At 42.9% G+C, this 25,992-nt stretch overlaps 1 protein-coding gene across 2 annotated transcripts in view; it reads left to right on the forward strand.

Annotated features, from left to right (window-relative positions):
- Positions 1-25,992, forward strand: part of TMEM63B (transmembrane protein 63B) — a 216,587-nt gene that overhangs the window by 136,977 nt on the left and 53,618 nt on the right. For both annotated transcript variants that reach the window (XM_030195745.1, XM_030195743.1), the window contains 5 exons: positions 4,159-4,282; positions 17,229-17,362; positions 20,093-20,230; positions 23,989-24,142; positions 25,019-25,125. In XM_030195745.1, coding sequence (XP_030051605.1) covers positions 4,159-4,282; positions 17,229-17,362; positions 20,093-20,230; positions 23,989-24,142; positions 25,019-25,125 — 657 coding nt within the window. The remainder of the gene's footprint in view (positions 1-4,158; positions 4,283-17,228; positions 17,363-20,092; positions 20,231-23,988; positions 24,143-25,018; positions 25,126-25,992) is intronic.

A 25,992-nucleotide genomic window follows, 5' to 3' on the forward strand; every position in this document is an offset into this window, starting at 1 on the left:
TATCACACACAAGAATTGCTTCTTTTTTCTTCATAATTTTTTTACTCCAAAAAATGTAGAAAATCACTTTCAATTTTTCATATACAAAATAAGCCTTCCCATAAGAAGACAAACTCAACTGAACTTGACCTGTTGTTTTCACAGTTAAGTTGACTTTTGGCACTCATAGGTTAAGCTAACTTTTGGCACTTATCTTTTCAGATATGCAAGACACGGACGCCACCACTTACATGGAACATGTTTCGCAAATGTTGCTTCAGGGTGTGGTCCAGCAAAACTGTAAAATAAAAGAAAAAAAAAATCAGTGCCTAGATAAAACTCCATTAACTTTTTTTTCCCCTTTCTTATGCTATGTTCCTACCTTGATTTCCTTGAATTCCATTGCATGTTCCAATGAAAAACAATTACATCGCTGCTGCCCATTCCAATTCTAAATTCCTGCCCCCAGGAGCCACTGTGCCCAATGAGAATAACCCAACACTGTTCTTTATAGTTTAGCAGACTGTCCACATTACCACCCTCCCATCCCAATTCAATCTTATCCAGAATGCGCCAATATAATATCACTCCATTCATATCAGTCCAGTGGCTTACAGTTGGAGCTGACAAAGTTGCTGTATTGATGCATGATTTATGTTCATTTAAGATCTGCTTAAGAGATCTCATGGACTTACCCACATATATTAAGTTGCAAAGGCACTGGGTCAAATAAACAACATTTTTACTTTCACAACTGGGATAGGAGGGTGGTAATGTGGACGGACAGTCTGCTAAACTGTAAAGAACAGTGCTGGATATTTTCATTGGGCACAGTGGCTCCTGGGGGCTTGGATTTAGAATTGGATTGGGCAGCAGCGATGTAATTGATTTTCATTGGAGCATGCATCTTATTGCTTTATTCATTGGTTGTATGAGGTCATGGGGTTTGAATGAAAGGCATGTAGAGCGTCATATTGAGTAACCAGGATGAAATTACACATTAATACGTGCAGTTGAAACAAATCAAGGTAGGAACATAGCGAAAGAAAGGGGAATTAAACGTTTTTAATGGAGTTTTATCTTGGCACCGATTTTTTTTTTTTTTTTTTTTTAATTTTATAATTTTGCCGGACCACACCCTGAAGCAACATTTGCAAAACATGCCTCATGTAGGTGGTGGTGTCCGTGTCTTGCATATCTGAAAAGATAAGTGCCAAAAGTTAGCTTAACCTATGAGTGCCAAAAGTCAACTTAACTGTGAAAACAACAGGTCAAGTTCAGTTGAGTTTGTCTTCTTATGGGCTGACTTCTTTTGTATATGAAGAATCGGAAGTGATTTTGTACATTTTTGGAATAAAAAATTATGACGAAAACGGAAGAAAGGAGTAATGTCAGGAAGTATTTTTTCACGGAAAGAAAGGGTGGTGAATACATGGAATGCCCTCCCACGGGAGGTGTGGAGGTGAAGACGGTAATGGAATTCAAACATGCGCGGGATAAACACAAAGGAATCCTGTTTAGAAGGAATGCATCCACGGAATTTTAGCGGTGTTTGGGTGGCAACACCGGTAATTTGGAAATAAAACCTGTTCCCCGATCGTGACTGAATAGATAGGGATGGGCTGGAGTGTAAATTTTAAGGGGCTTCGATGTTAGTTTCAGAACTTAGTACAAGAACAGTACTGGGCAGACTTCTATGGTCTGTGCCCTGAGAATGGCAAGGACAAATCAAACTCGGGTATACATAGAAAGTATCACATACCATGTAAAATTCTTGTTTCATTATAAAATGGACTGAGTTACATCAATTAGCTGGGAAATTAGGAGTTTATATGTGTAGGTGGGGGTACTGATTATGTGTATTCTTGCTTTTGATGCTATATATGTCGCTGCAGTAGGTCAACTCCTGTCCCTCTTGCTGAGCCCTTTTACAGCAACTTTTGTTGTCTGGCCTAAATTAAACCGTGGTCTGATATCGCTGCTCTGTCTATATCTGTGTGAAATGTCTTTGCTCTGCCTCAACACTGTCCATATAGTGGCGTGAAAAATTCAGGAATAAAAGACTCACACCATTAGCTTGGCGGTTAGCTTGGCAGAGTTTAAAAAGGGGTTGGACGGTTTCCTAAAGGACAAGTCCATAAACCGCTACTAAATGGAGTTGGGAAAAATCCACAATTCTGGGAATAACACGTATAGAATGTTTGTACGTTTGGGAAGCTCGCCAGGTGCCCTTGGCCTGGATTGGCCACTGTCGTGGACAGGATGCTGGGCTTGATAGACCCATGGTCTTTTCCCAGTGTGGCATTACTTATGTACTTATATATTAGTGTCAGCTGCTAAATGTAGAACCCCTTTGAGTATTTTATGAACTGTAAACCTCTTCAACCTGTTTATCAGAAGAGGGTGCCATCCCAAATAGAAATAAATGAGAAACTGAAAATGGCCACTTTATTTGCCTGTATGTTCCCCTTTCTTTGTTTTGTTTTTAAATATCCTTAGATCCCATGATATTTTTTTTATTTTTTTGTTACATTTGTACCCCGCGCTTTCCCACTCATGGCAGGCTCAATGCGGCTTACATGTTATATACAGGTACTTATTTGTACCTGGGGCAATGGAGGGTTAAGTGACTTGCCCAGAGTCACAAGGAACTGCCTGTGCCTGAAGTGGGAATCGAACCCAGTTCCCCAGGACCAAAGTCCACCACCCTAACCACTAGGCCACTCCTCCACTGTTGCTACTATTTGAGATTCTACATGGAATGTTGCTAGTGGAATTGCAACATTAACATTTCATATAGAATCTCAATAGTAGCAACATTCCATGTAGAATCTCCAATAGTAGCAACATTCCATGTAGAATCTCCAGTAGTATCTATTTTATTTTTGTTACATTTGTGCCCTGCGCTTTCCCACTCATGGCAGGCACAATGCGGCTTACATGGGGCAATGGAGGGTTAAGTGACTTGCCCAGAGTCACAAGGAGCTGCCTGTGCCTGAAATGGGAATCGAACTCAGTTCCTCAGGACCAAAGTCCACCACCCTAACCACTAGGCCACTCCTCCACCTTCACAGCACACCCAACAGCTTCATGGCTGAATCACCATCTCCACTTACCCGGATGCAGCACAACCCAGACAGCCACAGTAATCAGGACCCTGGAGATCTTTATCTGCTTTTGAGTTGGTCTGTGTAACAGTAGCCATGGACTACTTAAAGCGTGTTCCCTGAGTACCCTCAGCCGACCTTTCTTTTCTTCTGTTCTACATCGCCACACAGCAGATAAAAGTAGAGGCTGAACAAAGATGATTCACCACTGGAGACTTGAATCCAACAGTCTTTATTGATATAACTAAAAAAATGACCCGACACAGACCGTGTTTTGGCGCATGGAAGCGCTTACATCGGGGGGGGGGGGGGGGTCAAACAATATACTCCGGTTAAAAGCACGGAGAACCAGCTCTTGTATACGATGCTGTCACCTTTCAAATAGCGATAACACTATAAACTGGGTAGGTCAGGACATATAACTGTTCACAGAGTCTCAGCAGCCACTCATGCACAGCTATCGAAGCAAAGCGTTAGGGGCCCTGTTACTAAGCTGTGTAGGTGTGTCCTACACGTGTCAGTTTTGAATTAACACCCAGCTACCACATGGCCCAGGCAGTAATTTCATTTTTTATGCGCATCCACTGTTTCCGGCGCGTGGCGCTAACCAGGCAGTAATTGGCATTGTATGCACGTAGACCATTACCGCCCAGTTAACACGTGAGACTTTACCACTAGCTCAATGGGTGGCAGTAAGGTCCCAGGCCCAAAATGGACGCATGCCAATTTTTATTTTGCAGCACGTCCATTTTCGTCCTCCCCCCCCCACCCCCCCCCCCCCCCCAAAAGACCTTTTTTGCAAGTGCGCTGAAAAATGGACCTGCACGCATCCAATACACGTGTCTACACCAGCACAGGCCATTTTTCAGCGCACCTTAGTAAAAGGACCCCTTAGGTCTTGTATAAAATGGAGGGTCCAGGGTCTCTTCAGATCCTCCCATATTTGTCTTGCAGAACCACTTTAAATTCATCTAGGTTGTTAATGTCCAGACCAAGTTCTAAATTCATCAACTCCACCCTAATGACCTGCTTCTCTTTTATTTCAATTTCCCACTGTCCTCCTTCATTGTAGGAAAAAGGCAGAACGCGGAAAACTCTATTTTACAAATCTACAGGATAAAGAAAACATCACTTCAATGGTAAATCCGAAGCCATGTGGACACCTGTGCTGCTGTGTGATTAAAGGATGTGAGCAGGTATGAAATGAGGGAAAGGGGAAAGTTGAGGGGGGATATGAAAGTGAATCGATTTTTTTACTCTTTCAAAAGTACAAAGATTAGGGGGCACTCAATGAAATTATGTAGAAATACTTTTACAACAAATAGGAGGAAATATTTTTTTCACTCATCTAATAGTGAATCTCTGGAACTCGTTGCTGGAGGATGTGGTAACGGCGGTTAACATGTCTGAGTTTAAAAAAGGTTGACAAGTTCCAGGAGGAAAAATCCGTAGTCTGTTATTGAGACAGACATGGGGGAAGCCACTGCTTGCTCTGGGATTGGTACCGTTGAATGCTTCTACTATTTGGGTTTCTGCCAGGTACTTATGACCTGCATTGGCCACTGCTGGAAGCAGGATACTGGGCTAGATGGACCATTGGTCTGACCCAGTACAGCTACTCTTATCTTCCTATGAGGTCAGTGCACGGATGAAGGTGAAAGAGGACAGACTCGGGATTAACCTAAATAAATACTTCTTCACGGAAAGCGTGGTGAATTCATGGAAATGCCTCCCAGTGGAAGTGGTGGTGGAGACACTGTATCTCAAGTCAAGAAAGCTTGGGACAAGATTAGAAAGAATAGTAGTTGGCATGGAGGGTCACACTGGATAGGCTATAGGGGTTTTCTATGTTCTATATATAAAGTTTGTGAAGAAGGGAGTGTGTACACCCTGTGCTGTGATGTATGTAGGTATGGATTTGTGGGGGAGATGTGTATATGCCCTGTGTTGCTGTGTATGTAGGTATGAGGTTGTGTGTATGCCCTGTACTGCTGTGGAGGGAGGTGTGTTTCCTTGTCATACCAGACCAGTCTAGACTAGTGGGTTCTGGCCATTTAGGAGCAGGTACAGACAGAGAAAAGTTGTTCTTGTGATTAGCCCTTTAAGGGCATGGTGCAGCCTGTAATGCTCTGTATTTTCTCTGTTTGCAACCAACGGTTGATGGTGCATGCCTCTGTGGTGCTTTTCAGACGGCTGCTGCCCCAGTTCTCATTGGGTGTCAGCTGAGCAGGGGGTTTAGCTGCTTTAGTTCTACAATTGTGGGTGGAGCTGGATGACACCTGGTGATGCTGGGTCCCTTTCCTCCCCCCCCCCACCCCACTATTCAGGAGCTTCTGAAGATTTTCTATGAGGTCATGGATAAATTACAATGTTGTATGCGAGCTGAAGATTCATCTTCGTTGCTCAAGGTTGGGTACCAGGACCATTTACACTCAGACCTGTCTCTGTAGATGTGGCATTTCTCCATCTTTGAATGTAGAATTTGCTTCATCTCTGGAAGTCATGCACAGTCTCATCTCTACCTGTTCAGCACAGATCCATCCTTGGATTTTTTAGCAGTTTCCCATCTCTGGTTGCAAAGACTCCTCCATCTATTGAGGTAGACAACCATTCTTCTCAGAGTATGGACCACAGTGCCATCACTTTCATCTCTGGGTGTGGACACAGTCCCGTCCCTGACTGAGGGCTCAGTTTCATCTGTAAAGGTGGCACACTTATCCTTGTCTGTCTGTGTAAAGTAGTGCCTTCTCTGGCCTCAGGAACCAGCTTCTTTTTCTGGTATTCTTCTATAGGTCTGACTTTCTATGGCTGATTCATATATTCTGGATCGGGGCGGGAACACCATTCCATCTCTGTATGTCCTGTGCAGGTCCATTTAATCTCTGTGTATGGAGTACTGCTTCTTAAGTTTGACCATGGCTGAAGCTCAGACTCCATTGGCACTGCCCTCGCTCCTTAGAAGCCAGTTTGCATTTTCTTCTTTGTGGCATTTTCTGGTATCCCTCTTGCCAGACTCTGCTGCCTTTCGACCTCTTGCGAGTGGGGCATCTTTTTTTATTTATTTATTTAATTTTTTTTATTTTTGTTACATTTGTACCCCGCGCTTTCCCACTCATGGCAGGCTCAGTGCAGCTTACATGGGGCAATGGAGGGTTAAGTGACTTGCCCAGAGTCACAAGGAGCTGCCTGTGCCTGAAGTGGGAATTGAACTCAGTTCCTCAGGACCAAAGTCCGCCACCCTAACCACTAGGTCACTCCTCCATCTCTGCCTCAGGACTCTTACTTTGTCTGTAAAGCTTAGTGTGTTTCTCTCCTTCACTGTTTGGTGATGGTTTTTCTGATTTCTCAGGTGGTCCAGGGTTACCTCAGTAAGAGGTCCTGATGTAACCCATGGACCACCTGAGAAATCAGAAAAAGCATCACCAAACAGTGGTGCCAAGGTATGGTGCTGCCTTCTCTCCATTGAGCTTAGAATGTGCTGTAACTCCATCTCTTAGGACCTTTGAGGGGCACTAGTGCTCTCTCAAATTTTGATGTGTACTTCAGCTGCCTGTTTAAGCGAGGTCACTACATTGAATTGCAGGCATTGGGTTTTTAGTACGGTGCTCTTCTATGCCCAAATCACCTTCTGGCTTCATGCCTTCTGCTTCTTGCACTGCTTACATCCTGTGCTTTGGCTCTCAGGTTATTTATTTGTTTGTTTGTTGCATTTGTATCCCACATTTTCCCACCTATTTGCAGGCGCAATGTGGCTTACAATATTACATCACGTCAAGCGTCATTCAAGAGTAGATACACAATTAATTACATATAGAACAAGTGTAACATAGTAGATAATTCAGTAAACAAGAAAACAGTCAGAATAGCAAGTAACTAGCGGTGTGTTAGAAATCCTATTATTGATTATTATTTTGTTACATTTGTACCCCACGCTTTCCCACTCATGGCAGGCTCAATGCGGCTTACATATTGTATACAGGTATTTATTTGTACCTGGGGCAATGGAGGGTTAAGTGACTTGCCCAGAGTCAGAAGGAGCTGCCTGTGCCTGAAGTGGGAATCCAACTCAGTTCCCCAGGACCAAAGTCCACCACACTAACCACTAGGCCACTCCTCCACTGTTGCTACTATTTGAGATTCTACATGGAATGTTGCTATTCCACTAGAAGTCGGCCCTTGCAGATCACCAATGTGGCCGCACAGGCTTCTGCTTCTGTGAATCTCACGTCCTGCACATACGTGCAGGACATCAGACTCGCAGAGACAGAAGCCTGCGCGCAGCCTTCTACATGGAATGTTGCTAGTGGAATAGCAGCATTCCATGTAGAATCTCCAATAGTAGCAACATTCCATGTAAAGTCTCCAATAGTATCTATTTTATTTTTGTTACATTTGTACCCTGCGCTTTCCCACTCATGGCAGGCTCAATGCGGCTTACATGGGGCAGTGGAGGGTTAAGTGACTTGCCCAGAGTCACAAGGAGCTACCTGTGCCTGAAGTGGGAATCGAACTCAGTTCCTCAGTTCCCCAGGACCAAAATCCACCACCCTAACCACTAGGCCACTCCTCCACTGTTGCTACTATTGGAGATTCTACATGGAATGTTGCTATTCCACTAGCAACATTCCATGTAGAAGTCGGCCCTTGCAGATCACCAATGTGGCTGCGCAGGCTTCTGCTTCTGTGAGTCTGACGTCCTGCAGAAACAGAAGCCTGCGCAGCCTTGTACATGGAATGTTGCTAGTGGAATAGCAACATTCCATGTAGAATCTCCAATAGTATCTATTTTATTTTTGTTACTTTTGTACCCTGCGCTTTCCCACTCATGGCAGGCTCAATGTGGCTTACATGGGGCAATGGAGGGTTAAGTGACTTGCCCTGAGTCACAAAGAGCTGCCTGTGCCTGAAGTGGGAATCGAACTCAGTTCCTCAGTTCCCCAGGACCAAAGTCCACCACCCTAACCATTAGGCCACTCCTCCACTCCAAGACTTATGGTAAGTCTTGTTGAAAAGGTAAGTCTTAATGATTTTCGAAAGTTGATTAGATTGTGTATAGTCTTCAGATCAAGTGGTAATGCATTCCACATCTGTGTGCCAATGTAGGAAAAGCTAGATGCATGTACTAGTTTGTATTTTAGACCTTTGCAACTTGGGAAGTGAAGTCCCAGGAATGTGCGTGCTGATCTGTTAGCGTTTCTGGGTGGGAGATCAATAAGGTCTGACATGTAGGCCGGAGCATTTCCATGAATAACCTTATGAACCTGAGTGCACACTTTGAACACAGTACGTTCTTTGACTGGAAGCCAATGCAGCCTCTCTCTTAGGGGCTTAGGGGCTTTCGTATTTTGTTAGGTTAGGGCATCTTCTTTGACGTTGCACATCGGTTTTATGCTTGAACCTTGAACAGCTTCCTCTTCTACAGCTGTTTGTTGGCCAGTATTTATGGAAGTCGTGCTTCTCGTGTGGCAGGTTGTCTACTTGTGCCTTCGGGCGGAACTGCAGGGTGGCCCAGCTGTCTTTTCCCTTTTTACCTTTTCTCGTTAAGCTTGCCCTTTTGGATACTTCTTTGCCACTTCCCATTGGTCTGGACTAGTCTGATATGACGACAAGGAAGGAAAAATGATGTCTTACCTGACAGTTTTCTTTCCTTCAGTCCTATCGGACCAGACCAGACACCTGCCCAATGCACACTTTTTCTTTTTTTCTTTTTTTTTTTTACTTCAATTTCATTTGCTCTTTTTCAATAAAATTTAAATAGCCATGTAAAGCAAAATAAGCTATACCACAAAATTATATGCCAATGATAACATATTGTATAATGCCCCCCCCCCCCCCCCCCCCCGAGCATACCATAACAGTAATAACAAGTTTAGGCAGAAAGATATTTCTGAATAGGAGTCCAAAAACGAACACAACTGTCGGCCTTATTCTTCATAAGGGCTGTTAATTGAGCCATCAACGCAACATCTCTTCAACAAGGCATACCACAAAGGTCAACAACTATGAACTCCTAAACGTACATCCAGAATTGCCTTACAACATTTGCTTGTTAAACTACCATCATGTCTAGATCTTCTGTAATACTAAATGTATACTTTCTTTCATCTTTCCACTATTCATGATGTATTGTAAGCCACATTGAGCCTGCAAAGAGGTGGGATAATGTGGGATACAAATGCAATAAATATTAACATGCTGCAGTCTCTGCCGCCATCTAGTGTTGGAAAATGGTGATTGTGTTTTCTATTCAGCAGCTATTACAAAGCGAGCTGCATATATACAACATTTCACTATTACCCAAGTGATGACGTTGAAATCTTCAGGGGGTAAGTTCAATATGCATCAATCCATAGTAGTTAATTGATACCCCCAAAATATTAAGTAGAACAGAATAAACATATGACCAGAACGTTCTTGTGTTTTGGACAGTCCCATCACACGTGCAGCAGAGGGTACCTGTTTCTCTACATTGTTTCCAACACAGTGGATCAAATTTTAGTCCTTTCTTGCACAACATCTGTGGGGTGAAATGCCAGCGCATGAATATTTTCAGCCCGTTCTTCATAATTCAAGTTGAAATGGACCCACGATATGGTTTAGTGGACAGACTAGGAGGCATATTTTCAAAGCATAGGTTTCTATGGAACTTTGGAAGGCTAAGTGCTTTGAAAATATGCCTCCATGTGTAATAAGTACATAATAATAAAAATCTGAATTACAAAGATCATGTTCTGCTTGCAAAACTGTCTTAATTCAGTTGCTAAGTGGCTTGCAGATCATAAAATGGTCTTGAACCCACAGAAAACGGTAGCCTGTTAGTTTACTGTGGGCCCTTCTGTTCCAACAAACCCCTCTTTATCTTATGGGGGACAGACATCCTTCCAGTGAAATCCTTTAGGTATCTAGGGGTTACTTTAGACTCCCAACTCTCCTTTGCTTGTCACTTCTCTGCTGTTTGTAAATGTGGATTTTTCATTCTGCGTTGATTACGATCTGCCCGATGATACTTTGGTCCTCAGTCGTTTCAGCCACTTATATAATCTCTCCTAATCACAAGACTGGATTAGTCCAACATAATTTAACTTGTAAAAGCTCTGGTCTCTGCAAAACACCGCATTTTGAGCACTCCTCACCACTTCTGAAACTTCATCACTGGCTCCCTGTGGAACAAAGGAACTTTATTTAAGCTTCTTACACTTAGGCCTTCAGATTAGGTCAACCGTCTTATCTTTCAAGTCTTGTGATTCCTTATTCTCCTGCCTGCAGTTTACGCTCATTCAATGATCGCCATCTGGTTCTCCCTGGGCCAAAAAAAGGCCACTTTAGAGTCCACTCACCACAATGCTTTCTTTACCGCACCCTTTCACTGGAACTCTCTCCCAAAAGAAATCAGAAGTGAGCTATCGTATGATAAATTTAAAGTAGTGTTAAAAACGTGGCTTTTCTTCCTGACAAAACATTTTCCAACACAGGATTATACTTCCCTCTGCCCCCTTTTCCTCCCTTGCCCCACCTCCTTTCCCCCTGCTACTGCCCTCCTCCTGTTTTTTGTCCTAGTTTGTATGTGTGATTGTTAGTCTTTCCTGTCCCAATATTGTAATTCTTTTTCCGTTTCTCCTTAATTTTTACTGTGTGTAAACTGCTTTGGCCCACCTACAAGTGCAAATATTTATTTATTTATTTATTTATTACATTTGTGCCCCGCGCTTTCCCACACATGGCAGGCTCAATGCGGCTTACATAGTAACAATATGAAGAATTACAAAGTCGTAAAAAGAATATACAATTTGTAGTAAATGCAATATTAATGGGGTTAATGGATAAGTAAATTGAACACAGGAGGAATTGGGTGCAGAAGGAAATGAGCGTTAGGAGGTAGGCGTAGGAAGATGGAGAGGAATAGATATGGGATAGCAATAAGGATAATGGGAAACATGGTCAATGTGTAACAATTGTCGGCAAGAATCATGTGGGCAGGCTTTGGTTAAGTTGAATCGTTAGGGTAGGCTTTCTTGAAGAGACGGGTCTTCAGTGCTTTTCTGAAGGGCAAAAGGCCTTTGATTGTTCGGATGGATCTTGGTAGCGCATTCCAAAGCTGGCTACCCAAAAAGGAAAAATTGGATGTGTGGAAGGATTTGTACTTAATACCTTTGCAGTTGGGAAGGTGTAGATTAAGGTAATATGCTAAAGTAAGCTAAACTAAATGAGCACATTCTACCCTCATTGATACAGGGATCTAAGTTCCTGTTCAGCCCATAATACTAAGTAAGAATCACAGCTAGGAGCATAACACCCCCCAACACCCCCCCCCCCCCCCCCCCACACACACACACACACACACACACACACACAAGAATTGTCACGGGAGGTGTGAACCAAGGGTTCCAGCTCTTACCATATAATACAGAAATAACCTTACGTCATAAGTGGAGAATATGTTTTAAGTATAGGATTGGCAATTTGTGCTAATTGGGAAGAAGCCCAGGAGCCCCAAATAGCACTAGAGAAAGGAATGCGTTTTGCATAAACCTGTTCAATTTGTACATAGGGTTTTAACATTTTACTTGGCTTCCAATCCCAAACGTGTCATAATTGGACTACCATATTTATTTATTTATTTATTTGTTGCATTTGTATCCCGCATTTTCCCACCTATTTGCAGGCTCAATGTGGCTAACAATTTTCTGTCATGGCTTTCGCCATTCTAGAGTGCACATAACAATTGATATTATATAGAGAAAATGGATGACGTAATAAGAATCAGGTAAAGAGAAAACCTTCAATTGGTATTACATATAGAACATGGATAACATAATAACAATAAGCAATCAGGTAGACGGAGAAAACATTACGAATATTAAGTGAATATAGCATTACAGTTCTTATTGTGGGTCATTGTAGTATGCCTTGTTAAAGAGATGAGGCTTTACGGAAGTTAATTAGGTCCCAGCTTTGAAGTCTGGGACCCCCCAACTACCCATCTCTTTATGTTTAGTCAAAACCGCTAGAACTACTCAAGGCCTTTTTTTCTCTCCAAATAAATTGAGATAACCTTCTGCTCCAACACTTTAGTACTTATTGGCACTGGGAGACCCTGAAAAAAGATATAAAAACCTGGGACATATATTCATTTTTAAAATGGCAATCCTGCCCAACCAGGGATATGATCTATTCCAGTCTCTAATCATTGCAGCCAACTCTGTGGGTGCTGTGGGTGCTTGAGCACCCCCAATATTGAGAAAATTCCTTGTATGTGTCCATGGAGGGGTTATTTCCATTGGGCTTAGCACCCCCAATAATTTTGAAAAGTTGGCTCCTATGTCTCTGATGATGTATTGGGATATAATTAGCTGTATACAAAGAATCATAAGAAGGCTTCACCTTTACGCCTAAGTATGTAAGATGTTGAGACGTGCACTTACAAGGAAAATGTACCTTGAGTCTAGCTCATTTTGTGAGATGTTAATGTTAAGGGCTTCAGTTTGGTAAATGTTATCTGTAAAGTCGTATACAGAACCATATCTTTTCATCTCTTATATAAGAACCGGCAGAGATACTTGCAGTTGGATCAGGGATAATATAACATCATCAGCAAATAGTGATATCTTGTGGGTAAAATTTCCAAGAGGTATTTCTTTTATATCTAAATTATCCCTAATATTGGGCAAAGGGTTCCTTAACCAGAGCAAACAGTAAAGGTGAGGGAGGACCCCCTTGCGTCATACATCTGCCCAGTTCAAAGGTAGGAGTATAAACCCCATTGATTTTAGTACTAGCTTTTGGATCTGTATATAAAGCCTCCAGCCATGTACAAAAACACAAACATTTTCAACACCGCAAACATAAATGACCATTTCACTGGACCGAATGCCTTCTCAGCGTCAACTGCTAAAAGCATGGAAGGAATTTGTTCTGAGTGCAGTGCCCATGTAAGGCAAATTACATAGTAACATAGTAAATGACGGCATGGTCCATCCAGTCTGCCCTACAAGATAAACTCATATGTGCTACTTTTTGTGTATACCTTACCTTGATTTGTACCTGTCCTTTTCAGGGCACAGACCGTGTAAGTCTGCCCAGCACTATCCCCGCCTCCCAACCACCAGCCCCGCCTCCCACCACCGGCTCTGGCACAGACCGTATAAGTCTGCCCAGCACTATCCCCGCCTCCCGCCACCGGCTCTGCCACCCAATCTCGGCTAAGCTCCTGAGGATCCATTCCTTCGTCACAGGATTCCTTTATGCTTATCCCACGCATGTTTGAATTCTGTTACCGTTTTCATTTCCACCACCTCTCGCGGGAGGGCATTCCAAGCATCCACTACTCTCTCCGTGAAAAAATACTTCCTGACATTTTTCTTGAGTCTGCCCCCCTTCAATCTAGTTCTACCGTCTTTGCACCTCCGGAAAAGGTTCGTTTGCGGATTAATACCTTTCAAATATTTGAACGTCTGAAAAGTATTAATCCGCAAATGAACAAATTATTTGTTTAATGTTATCCACAGTCTCCCAGCCTGGGACAAAACCCTGCCTGGTCCAGGTGGATAACTGCAAGTAACCAAGATGCCATTCTATTAGATAAAAGCTTAGCCAGAATTTTGAGATCAACATTTATAAGCAAGATCAGCTGGTATGGTCCACACAAGGTATTGTCCCTCCCAGGTTTGCAGAGTATAGAAATGCCCGCTGTATTAGAATGATGCGTTATTACTGCTTCACTCCGTTAAGAGTTGAAGTAGTGGAGCAAATGATTTATAAAAGGTATTGGCATACCCATCTAGCCCTGGCGCCTTTCCATTGGGAAGGCTCTTACAGACATTTTCCCCTTCAGAACCAGCTATATGAGCATCGATGTGCTGTTGAGCCTTTACACTAAAAGTTGGTAACCTTAAATCATGTAAATAATCATCAATATCCTCTACTTTTATCCCCTCGTCCCTGGCATACAATGGCTTATGAAAATCTAAGAATCTACGCTGAATCAGTAACTCCCCCATTTCCCCCCTTATTTTCAATATTTGGGATTGAGCTTGACGTTTTTTTTAAGATACCGAGCTAGCATGCCCTGATTTATCTCCAAATTCAAAATCCTGCTGTTGCAGCCTACATAGTAACATAGTAGATGACGGCAGAAAAAAGACCTGCACGGTCCATCCAGTCTGCCCAACAAGATAACTCATATTTGTTACTTTTTGTGTATGCCTTACTTTGATTTGTACCTGTGCTTTTCAGGGCACAGACCGTATAAGTCTGCCCAGCACTACCCCCGCCTCCCAACCACCAGTCCCACTTCCCACCACCGGCTCTGGCACAGACCGTATAAGGCTGCCCAGCACTATCCCCGCCTCCCAACCACCAGCCCCGCCTCCTGATCTTGACTAAGCTCCTGAGGATCCATTCCTTCGGCACAGGATTCCTTTACATAATTGAAATTCTATATCAGCTAGCCTAAGTGAGTGCAGCTCTGCTCTCAACCAGCAATTTCCTATCTTGGCACCTACCTAATCTCAGATAGGAGTTCTCCACTTCTCTAAGCTGCCAAAGTATGATTTTCTTTTCCCACCCTTTCCCTCTTCTTCCTAGATCTCCATTGTGTAACTACCCCTCTTATAACTGATTTTAAGCCCTCCCAGAGCACTGGGTGCCTTAAAGTCAGGTGAATCATTTAATGACATATATTGTTGTATCTCTTTCTGAACTTCAGCCTGAACCCTCTGGTCCTGCAACAAACTGAATTGGAATTTGCCCCAAACAGGAGCATGATCTGACCAGGTGGAGGACTCAATGCTAATAATATCCCTTACACTCCTAAGCCAAAAGGACTCCCCCAGGAGATCATGTAACCTTAACATATCTGTTATGCACTGCAGAATAAAAAGAACATTGTTTCCCCATCAGGTACTGCACCCTCCAGAGATCAATAATAGTATAATCCTTCACTAATGTCTGTTATGTTCGTGGTGCTTCCACCAGGGTCCTTTGTCAACTGGGTAAGTCATCTAGTAGATGATTAACAGCAAAATTAAATCTCCCCCACCAACAACTTCATTACTGAGAAAATCATGTACCCTTTTCCAATACGAATTTTGACATTCACTAGGAGCATTGATTTTAAGTATAGAGAGATGTTCACCAAAACCAAAGAGTTCTTCCCTCCTCATCTTTCACTTCTTCCTGAAGGAAAAAAGGAAGCTTATTATGGATCATTAAAGAAGCTCCACGTCTCTTCTTCCCTTTGCTCTTTGAGCAGGAGTAAATATGTGAATAAATACTTACGTCTTAATTTCTTTCCTCTCCTATTTAATTGAGTTTCCTGTACAAGAACCACATCAACTTTAGCCAAAGTATTTCCTTGTACAAAAGACTCCTCTTGCGTGGAGAATTAAGGCCCCTGACATTTAAAGTTCCTGTTCTTCTCCAAGAACGAGCAGGCATAATAATCTCACATGTGGGTGACATCATCCACAGAGCCTGGTGCGGATACTGCCATAGTTCACTGTCACTGACACTTGAGTGTGGGACCAGCAGTCAAGTGTTTTCTGCGGAGCAGAGAGTTTGGGTTTCTAATCTCAGAATGTCAAACTTTGCCTTTTTGGTGCCTTCCCTTTCAGGATATTTTTTCTCATAATTCTTCTTTTTCGTTATTTTTTTTTTTTTTTCAATTTATTGATTTTTCAAATTATTTTTCATTTTTGTTCTTTTTTTCAGCCTTTTAGGCCTCTGAGCCCTTCTTTTGCCCAGGAAGCATCAACCATTTTCAGGTTCTACACTAGGAGTCACCGTCCAGGAAAGGGATCTAGACATCATCGTTGATGATACGTCGAAACCCTCTGCTCAATGTGCCTCATCGGCTAAGAAAGCAAATAGAATGTTGGGTATTGTTAGGAAAGGAATGAAAAAGAAAAGTGAGGATGTTATAATACCTTTGTATCATTCCATGGTGCAACTACACCTCAAATATTGTGTGCAATTCTGGTCACTGCATCTCAAAAAAGATATAGTGGAATTAGAAAAGGTGCAGAGAAGGGCAACAAAAATGATAAAGGGGATGGGATGACTTCCCTATGAGGAAAGGCTAAAGCGGCTAGGGCTCTTCAGCTTGGAGAAAAGGCGGCTGTAAGGAGATATGATAGAGGTCTATAAAATAATGAGTGGAGTGGAACGGGTAGATGTGAATCGCTTGTTTACTCTTTCCAAAAATACTAGAACTAGGGAGCATGCAATGAAGCTACAAAGTAGTAAATTTAAAACAAATCTGAGAATATTTCTTCACTCAACAAGTAATTAAACTCTGGAATTCGTTGCCAGAGAATGTAGTAAAAGCAGTTAGCCTAGTGAGGTTTAAAAAACGTTTGGATAGTTTCGTAAAAGAAAAATCCATAAGCCATTATTAAGATGGACTTGGGGAAAATCCACTGCTTATTTTTTTTTTTGTTACATTTGTACCCCGCACTTTCCCACTCATGGCAGGCTCAATGCGGCTTACATGTGGCAATGGAGGGTTAAGTGACTTGCCCAGAGTCACAAGGAGCTGCCTGTGCCTGAAGTGGGAATTGAACTCAGTTCCCCAGGACCAAAGTCCACCACCCTAACCACTAGGCCACTCCTCCACTCCACTAGGATAAGCAACATAAAATATATTGTACTTTTTTGGGATCTTGCCAGGTGCTTGTAACCTGGATTGGCCACTGTTGGAAACAGGATGCTGGGCTTGATGGACCTTCGGTCTGTCCCAGTATGGCATCACTTGAGTGTTTTTCTGTAGTAGGGCAGTGACATGGTGTGTAAATGCAAGGAGGTGTGTTCTTGGGCCTAAATGGAGGCCCTACTTATAGGATTGCTGGCTGAGTGGTCTCCCCGCTCACACTCAGTTGTGTGTGTTTGTTTATACTGGAAGATCTTGGTGCCCTAGATCCTCATTCTTGAAGGAGTATCCTAACGATTAGAGCAGTGAACTGAGAACTAGGGATCCCAGGTTCAAATCCCACTGCTGCTCTTTATGATAAGCAAGTCACTTAAACCCTCCATTATGAACCTTCCAAAGATGGGGAAATACCTACTGTAACTGAATGTAACTCACCTTAAGCTACTACTGAAAATGTGTGAGCTAATCTAAAATCCCCTTTCCCACCGCTCTTGTAGGTTGAAGCTGTCGAGTATTACACCAACCTGGAAGAAAGGCTGAAAGATGATTACAAGAAGGAAAAGGAGAAAGTGAATGAGAAACCTCTTGGGATAGCATTTGTAACCTTCCAGAACGAGACCATAACTGCAATGTGAGTCCTGCTTGGAGTGTTGGGGGTGGGGAGGGGGGAGCTAACGGTACTTTTAACTCCACACTGAGAAGGTGGGCATGGGGCTCTCTTTGTATCACTCACTCCTTGAGTTGATGGTGATTTGGAGGGAGGATTTAACAAAAGAAGCAACAATTATGTGTCTGAAAACTTTACTGTTTAAGAATTTATTTAAAATTGTGTAAAATATAAGCTGAATTAGAAAGTGAAAATTAAACCTTTGGGGATGGATTGCTCTATGATCTATGCTGCAGTGTACAGTTTACTTTCGCATAGGTTACCAGTTGGGTCAATGGGCTTTTGTACGTTTCCACATGAAGATCTTTATTATTATTATTATTTATTTATTTATTTATTTATTTATTTATTTATTGCATTTGTACCCCACATTTTCCCACCTATTTGCAGGCTCAATGTGGCTTACAGAGTGTTGTTATGACAAAGTCATGACAGGATCTTGGATACAATCAAAAAGCAGAAGATGGATGAGGAATTATAGAAGATGGTGTTAGATAGGATAGTTTAGGAGGTGTGTTTTGATGATTGGTTGGGTTGATGTGGTTTATTTAATACATATGTACCCTACATTTCCCACCCACTTGCAGGCTCTATGTGGCCAACAGAGTGTTGTTATGACATTATCATGAGAGGATCTTAGATACATTCGGTGGTAGGACGAAGACATTTGAAGATAGAGAAGGGGTGTTAACTAGGGTGGTGTAGGAGGGGTATTTAGCTGTTTGGGTGGGTTGTGTGGTGGTTTGTGTCTTCAAGGGTTCTTTTTGTAGGCTCTATTGAAGAGATGTGTCTTCACAGACTTGCGAAAGTTGATTAGATTGTCCATAGTATTTAGGGCTGGGGGTAACCCATTCCATATCTGTGTGCTTCTATAGGAGAAGGTAGTGGCGTATGCCTGCTTATATTTAAGTCCTTTACAACTTGGGAAGTTCAGATTGAGGAATTTGCGGGCTGATCTCTTGGCGTTTTTGGGCGGTAGGTCCACAAGGTTAAACATGTACAGTGGAGCATCTGCGTGAATAATCTTGTGTACGATCGTGCAGATCTTGAATTCGATATGTTCCTTGAGTGGTAGCCAGTGAAGTTTCTCTCTTAAAGGTTTCGCACTTTCGTATTTGGTCTTTCCAAATATGAGTCTGGCTGCGGTATTTTGGGCTGTTTGGAGTTTCTTAATAGTCTGGTCTTTGCAGCCAGCGTACAGAGAGTTACAGTAGTCCAGGTGACTAATTACCATAGATTGTACCAAGGTACAGAAAATGTTTCTTGGGAAGAAAGGCTTAACTCTTTTGAGTTTCCACATCGAGTAGAACACGTATTGAGAATTAAGAAAAGTCCATGTCTTTAAATGTTTATAACAATAGAAGGGAGGTTTTTTTTAAGAGTTGAGACCTTTGATGATTATGATTTTTTTTTTTCTAAACTTGTTTTTAAACCTAAGCTTTAGTCATTGGTAACCGAAGGCTCTGGTGGTGTTTGAGCTGCCTCTTCTTTTTCCAAGTTTGAATTTAATAAAAAAATTAAATTTAAAAGGAAATATTGAAGTATCTTTTGGGAATACAACCTATATTCCATATTGTATGAATTTGAAATGTGCTTTTGATTTTCATTACCTGATCGGGTTTATATTCAATAATTTGTTTAAAATTGTATAAAACAGTAGAGTTTTCAGACACATAATTGTAACTTTATTTGTTGAATTTCCTATTGGATATTTATGTGTTTATAATTAGGTAGGATACTGTTTTTTGTTTCTTTCCCTGACTTAATGCCAGTTTCAAGGGCTTCTGTATTTCTGCTTCCCCTGGGCAGGAACAGACCTTCATTTAGTTCTGGTTGTGAGGCCTCTGTGTCTGTTCTAATGAAGGGGGGGATGCTCAAAACTCTAGCACTGTACTAAACAGCACTGGAAAAATACCTCCTCAGCAGCGCAGGGAAGGAACATCGTAATGGTCAATGCTAATGACATGCAAATTTAGGCACGTTGTGAGTGTTGAGCATTAGGGATTTCTGTGGGAGGATTGTGCCTGGGTATTCGCTGGAGAGCTGTGTGTTAAGCACATGCCCAGACCCCAGAGGGGGAGGAGGAGGAAGAGCTTCCATCTGCCGGTAAGTGCAGCTGAACAAGTGAACCTCTGCATTTGGGTGAGCCACGATTTAGAAAAGAAACTTACCTTTTGTTGAAACGCATTTACCAACTTTTTGGAAAGGAAGGTGGGGGGATCCTTAGCAATGTAATAGTCACAGGCAAACTCTATCTAGCTCTTGAAGGTCTCCCTCATAAAAGGGTCCTAAACTGCGCTGTATCCAACGGGCGTGGACGGACACCCTCTTTCTTGCTGCTGGTGCTTCCCTGCCTCTTTGGAAACCTTAACACCAGCTACCATAGGGCACCTAGTTTACTGCATTGTTTTTTGAGCATGAGAGGGACTAGGGAACGGCCTCATTCAAATGGGATTTGAACGTGACTTGCGCTGTCCCTCGGTGCGTTTGTTATTCCCCGTGGTGGGGGCCATTGAGCATGGTGCGCCAGCAAATGTGGGTGTTCTAATGGCTTCAGTGCCCGCGTTTGCTTCTGAGCATCAAGGCCTGAGTGAGCATTTATGAGGGGGGTCTTTGAGTCTGACTGTGAATGTTAGCACCTAGAAGAGGTTTCTGTGCCTTAATGCATTTATCTTCTGCTTTTTCCCCATTTAGCATTTTGAAAGACTTCAATGTTTGCAAGTGTCAGGGCTGCATGTGCCGTGGGGAGCCCAAATCTTCATCCTGCAGTGAGTCCCTCCATATCTCCAACTGGACGGTGACTTATGCCCCTGACCCCCAAAACATTTACTGGTAAGCAGGATGGGCACAGACTTGTTGTAATAGGAAAGTACTAAAGGATTATCTGCTCGGAGGAAGGGATACAAAAAATAACAATCTTCCCTGTTACGTAGCAAGGGAAGGAGTAGCGCAGTGGTGGCAGCGTGACGTACTGGAAATAAAATTTACAGACCAGTTAGGAAAGAAATATGAATCTTGCATAAAAAGAAAATGCAGAAAAATCTGAAACCGAGGGTGTCTCTATACAGATAGCTATCGATTTGTCACAGGATGATGCTAATAACATACATTGTAGTTCACTTTGATGTTTCAATAAAGACCTCCATTAAGTTGAAAAAAAGCATGTATGGCATCTGATGTGGAGACCCTGACATACCTTGCCTGCTGCATTCCAGACTCATCTCTGCCCAGCAAGCCCCCCCCCCCCCCCCCCCCCCAATGATCAGGCCTTGTGTGTGAAACTAAAGTCTTACTACTAGTACTAATCACTTCTATAGCGCTACAAGGCATACGCAGCGCTGTACACCATCCATGAAAAGACAGTCCCTGCTCAAAGAGCTCATAATCTAAATAGGACAGACAGACAGAACAACTAAGAGGTAAGGGAATTAAAGAGGTGGGGATAAAAGGGTACAGGGCAAGTGAGTAGTGGTTAGGAGTCAAAAGCAGTGGTAAAGAGGTGGGCTTTTAGCCTGGATTTGAAAACGGCCAAGGACGGAGCTAGACATACAGGCTCGGGAAGTCTATTCCAGGCGTGAGGTGCAGCAAGATAAAAGGAACGGAGTCTGGAATTAGCAGTAGATGACTTATGATGTCACTCTTTGCTGTTTCTGTTCCTGTCCTAGGTCAGAGAAGCCATCAGAGAAAAGATAGTGCAGCATCTTAACTCGTGCAGTTTACGAGAACAGGGAGCCCAGAACTTAAATCCCATGACTACCGCTGTTGCTTCTCATGATCTTGGGCAAATCATTTTACTTTTGTGTTGCCTTTAGTTACAGACTTACACTGTAAGCCTTCTGGAGTGGAGGAGTAGCCTAGTGGTTAGTGCAGCAGACTTTGATCCTGGGGAACTGGGTTCAATTCCCACCTCGGTTCAAAACTCTGCTGCCCGTCTCGTCTTCCGCCAGGGTCGCTTTACTCATACTACCCCTCTCCTCAAGACCCTTCACTGGCTCCCTATCTGTTTTCGCATCCTGTTCAAACTTCTTCTACTAACCTATAAATGTACTCACTCTGCTGCTCCCCAGTATCTCTCCACACTCGTCCTTCCCTACACCCCTTCCCGTGCACTCCGCTCCATGGATAAATCCTTATTATCTGTTCCCTTCTCCACTACTGCCAACTCCAGACTTCGCTCCTTCTGTCTCGCTGCACCCTACGCCTGGAATAAACTTCCTGAGCCCCTACGTCTTGCCCCATCCTTGGCCACCTTTAAATCTAGACTGAAAGCCCACCTCTTTAACATTGCTTTTGACTCGTAACCACTTGTAACCACTCGCCTCCACCTACCCTCCTCTCTTCCTTCCCGTTCACATTAATTGATTTGATTTGCTTACTTTATTTATTTTTTTGTCTATTAGATTGTAAGCTCTTTGAGCAGGGACTGTCTTTCTTCTATGTTTATGCAGCGCTGCGTATGCCTTGTAGCGCTATAGAAATGCTAAATAGTAGTAGTAGTAGTAGCACCTTGTGAGCCTGGGCAAGTCACTTAACCCTCCATTGCCCCAGATCCAAATAAGTACCTGTATATACTATGTAAAACACTTTGAATGTAGTTGCAAAAACCACAGAAAGGCGGTATATCAAGACCCATTCCCCCCCCCCCCCCCCCCCCCCCCCCCCCGCCTCTGTAGCTGAATGTTACATGCCTTCATGTCCAGATTACAGGCCAGCAGACACCATGGTTTCACAAGGAGAAGATCGTGTCAGCCAGACTTGACTGAGCTTTTTCATAAGGTGACAAAAGTAATCAGGGAAGTGCGGTAGACGTACTGGATCACGTGGGAGCAAATGGGGTCAAGAGCTGTTTGAGTGGCAGGACGTTCTAGTGAAGATAAAATGAAAAATGGGGTACCCTGGGGCTCAGTGCTGAGACCAGTTTTTCAGTATCTTTGACAATATTGCTGAGCATGATTATTTGCGGAGTGAAAATCATGAAAGGTTAGACTCTTTAGAAAAGAGCTCCCTTGGATTTCATTTGTTTTTAGGAGGACAGAGGCCTCTGTACTGTTCTGTTTATGCTGCAGGGAGGGATGATGCTTTCACTTTATTCTTTTAGAAACTAAACAGCTATAACTCCTGTGTGTCCAAAATAACATAATTAATGGAGTTAATGATTTGTGTTGCTGAGATGAATATTTAAATCTTGATTTTTGCTCATAATGAAATGTTAATAGATTAGTATAAGATCTCATGTTTAAGGTAAAGAAAGTAAACATCCTGTTTCCAGCAGCGGCCAATCCAGGTTACAAGTACCTGGCAAGATCCCAGAACAGTACATTTTATGCTGCTTATCCTAGAAATAAGCAATGGGGTTTCCCCAAGTCCATATTAATAATGGCTTATGGACTTTTCTATTAGGAAATTATCCAAACCTTTTTTTAAGCCCTGTTAAGCTAACTGTTTATACCACATTCTCTGGCAATGAATTTCAGTTTAATCACTCAATGAGTGAAGAAATATTTTCTCTGGTTTGTTTTAAATCAACTATTTAGCAGCTTTATTGTGTGCCCCCTAGTCCTAGTATTTTTGGAAAGAGTAAATAAGTGATTCACGTCTACCCATTCCACTCCACTCAGGGCTAGATGCACAAAACCTAATGAGCCAGTAAGGTGGTTTTTTACACTGGTCTAGCGAGCAAGTAGTACAGCGAGACATCAACAAAAAGGGTTCTCCAAGCTCTTTTCCTGTCACGATAGCAGCTAACGAAAATTGTACACAAAGCTATTATAATGAGCTAATTAGGATACAGATGTGGGAAAGGGCCTGGGTATTGGATTATGTATGGGGCATGTCTGAACCAAACAGGAAGACAAAAAGGACTTGAAGTAGCCTTTTAGCACCATTGCTGTAATAGAATTTAAGCATGCCGGGAACAGATACAGAGAATACTGGTAGGGCAGAGTTGAGAGGTTAGGTAAAACAGAGGAGTTGGAGCTAATTTAAGTATGGAAATGAGAGAAAGAGACGAGAGCAGACAGGATTGGCCAGTAGATCTTTTCTTTCGTCATTTCCTGTATTACCTGTAATGCAAGGTGGATTCTGTGTCTGAAAGCTACTACTACTACTTGACATTTCTAAAGCCGCTACTAGGGTTACGCAGCGCTGTACAGTTTAACATAGATTGACAGTCCCTGCTCAAAGGAGCTTACAATCTAAAGGACAAATGTACAGTCAGTCAAATTGGGGCAGTCTAGATTTCCTGAATAGGTTAGGTGCCGAAGGCGACAATGAAGAGGTGGGCTTTGAGTAAGGATTTGAAGATGGGCAGGGAGGGGGCCTGGTGTATGGGCTCAGGGAGTTTGTTCCAAGCATGGGGTGAGGCGAGGCAGAAAGGGCGGAGCCTAGAGTTGGCGGTGATGGAGAAGGGTACTGAGAGGAGGGATTTGTCCTGTGAGCGGAGGTTACGGGTGGGAACGTAAGGGGAGATGAGGGTAGACAGGTAATGAGGGGCTGCAGACCGAGTGCATTTGTAGGTTAGAAGGAGAAGCTTGAACTGTATGTGTCTGAAAGCGACTGTTTATTGGAAGCTCTTCTTATATCCTTTGCAGGGAGCACCTGTCCGTAAGGGGCTTCGTCTGGTGGATCCGCTGTCTGGTTATCAATGTCATCCTCTTCCTCCTCCTCTTCTTTCTCACCACCCCTGCCATCATCATTACCACCATGGACAAGTTCAATGTTACCAAGCCCGTGGAGTACCTGAATGTGAGTACAGGGAGTTCGTGAAATACCCAAATGGGAGCACATGAGATTTCTAAGAGTGATACAGTACTGGCTGCTCTTTGATATTAGGAGCTTATCATTCTCTGCTCCTTGTAACCCATCGTGGCACAGCTCATTCTCTTCTGTTATCTATTCTATAATGTTATTCTTAAATGGCTCTTTCCTTTCGGTACCTAAGGAAATAATCTTTATTGAATAAGACCCAGTTAGCAGTTGGCAACTACTGTGTATGTCCATCTGTCTCTCCATCCACATACGTATATCTTATCCACGTGTGCATGAATGGCTAGACAGACAGATAACTTACAGACAGACATGGCCAGAGAGGCAGACCTTTGGGTGCTGCGAGCTACGTTGGAAGCAGGGCAGGTTCCTCCTTTGGGACTTGGCTCTCACTTCAACCAGAACTATCCATCTCTCACCATCACTCTATAGATGTACCCAAGATGGCTGTGGCTGTGGCACACTCAAGCCCTGAATGGTCAGAGCAAGACTGATGTAATTATGCAACGAAGCACAGTCTGCTTCTCAACTTGTTCCTTCTTTTAATATGTTTTTCCCCTTTTTGTGGCTTTTCTGTCTTCTGCTTGTAGCCATACAGTACTTACTGTCTTATCCCAACACTCCTCTTTGACACACCAAAATTGAATACAAAAGTTGAAAAGCTTTACATGTGAATTGTGGAATACGGGGGTTACTGTGGGGGGAGTGAAAAGCATCAAAATACAGGGTGCACTGTGCCATGGGGGGATAGTAGCATGAGAAATAAGGAGAAAAGGACACACACCCTCTCTGGTACCTCTGTGGGGAAACTTGTAATCCCATGAAACTGAGTTTTGTTTCCTTGTTTTTGTTCAGAATCCTATCATCACGCAATTCTTCCCTACGCTCCTGCTCTGGGCCTTCTCCGCTCTGCTCCCCACTATTGTATATTATTCTGCCTTCTTTGAAGCTCACTGGACCAGGTAAGAGGACGTTGAATTAGCGATTTAGACCCGTGTCCTTCACCACTCTTGACTGGGCTATGGCCTTTGATTACAGCAAGGACCTCAGGTAACCGGCCCAAAGTGTTCCACCTCACTTGTGACCATTCAACCCATTCTGCACCCTCTCATTAATACATACGCTGCACGTTGACGTTATACTCCCTGACATGCACTTGCTTCCTTGAGCACTCGCACCTTCACTCTGTCATACTAACTCACTGCCATCCTGCCCCAGCACTCAGATGTGATTTCTTATGTTCACCCAACACCACCAGCGTTTGTCCCTTGCAGGACAACCGAAACAAAATCAGGAGCCAATATTTGCCACTCGGTTTCAGCTGAAACCAAATGGCGCAGCCACCACCCCCCCCCCCCCCCCTTTATGTTGCTGAGGATATAACACTCGAAAGAATTCTGAGAAAAGTGACCAAAATGATATGGTTTCTCCAGCAGAAGATGTATATAGGAAGAGAGATATCATACAGACATTAAAATACTTGAAAGATATAAATGAGCATGCAAACCTGTTCCAAAAACGGAGAGATTTTAGAACTAGAGAACGTGAAATGAAGCTGCATGGATGAAAACTGAAAAGCAGCGTCAGGAAATACTTCTCAGAGAAGGTGTTGCATGCCTGGAATGCTCTTCTGCAGGAGGAGCTGGGGATGAAAACTGTGACAAAATTCCAAAAGATGTGGGATAAACATCAAGAATCCCTATATGAAAGGGAATGGAATACAGGACATAAATGGCTCACACTTATAAAAAGAAAAAAAAAATAGAGTTCGTAAAGGAGGTAACCTACATGGTCCAACGGGTGCATTCCTAGCCACCTTTCTGGGTAGA

The sequence above is a fragment of the Microcaecilia unicolor genome, chromosome 3, assembly GCF_901765095.1.
Source record: "Microcaecilia unicolor chromosome 3, aMicUni1.1, whole genome shotgun sequence".
Classification (NCBI taxonomy): Eukaryota; Metazoa; Chordata; class Amphibia; order Gymnophiona; family Siphonopidae; genus Microcaecilia; species Microcaecilia unicolor.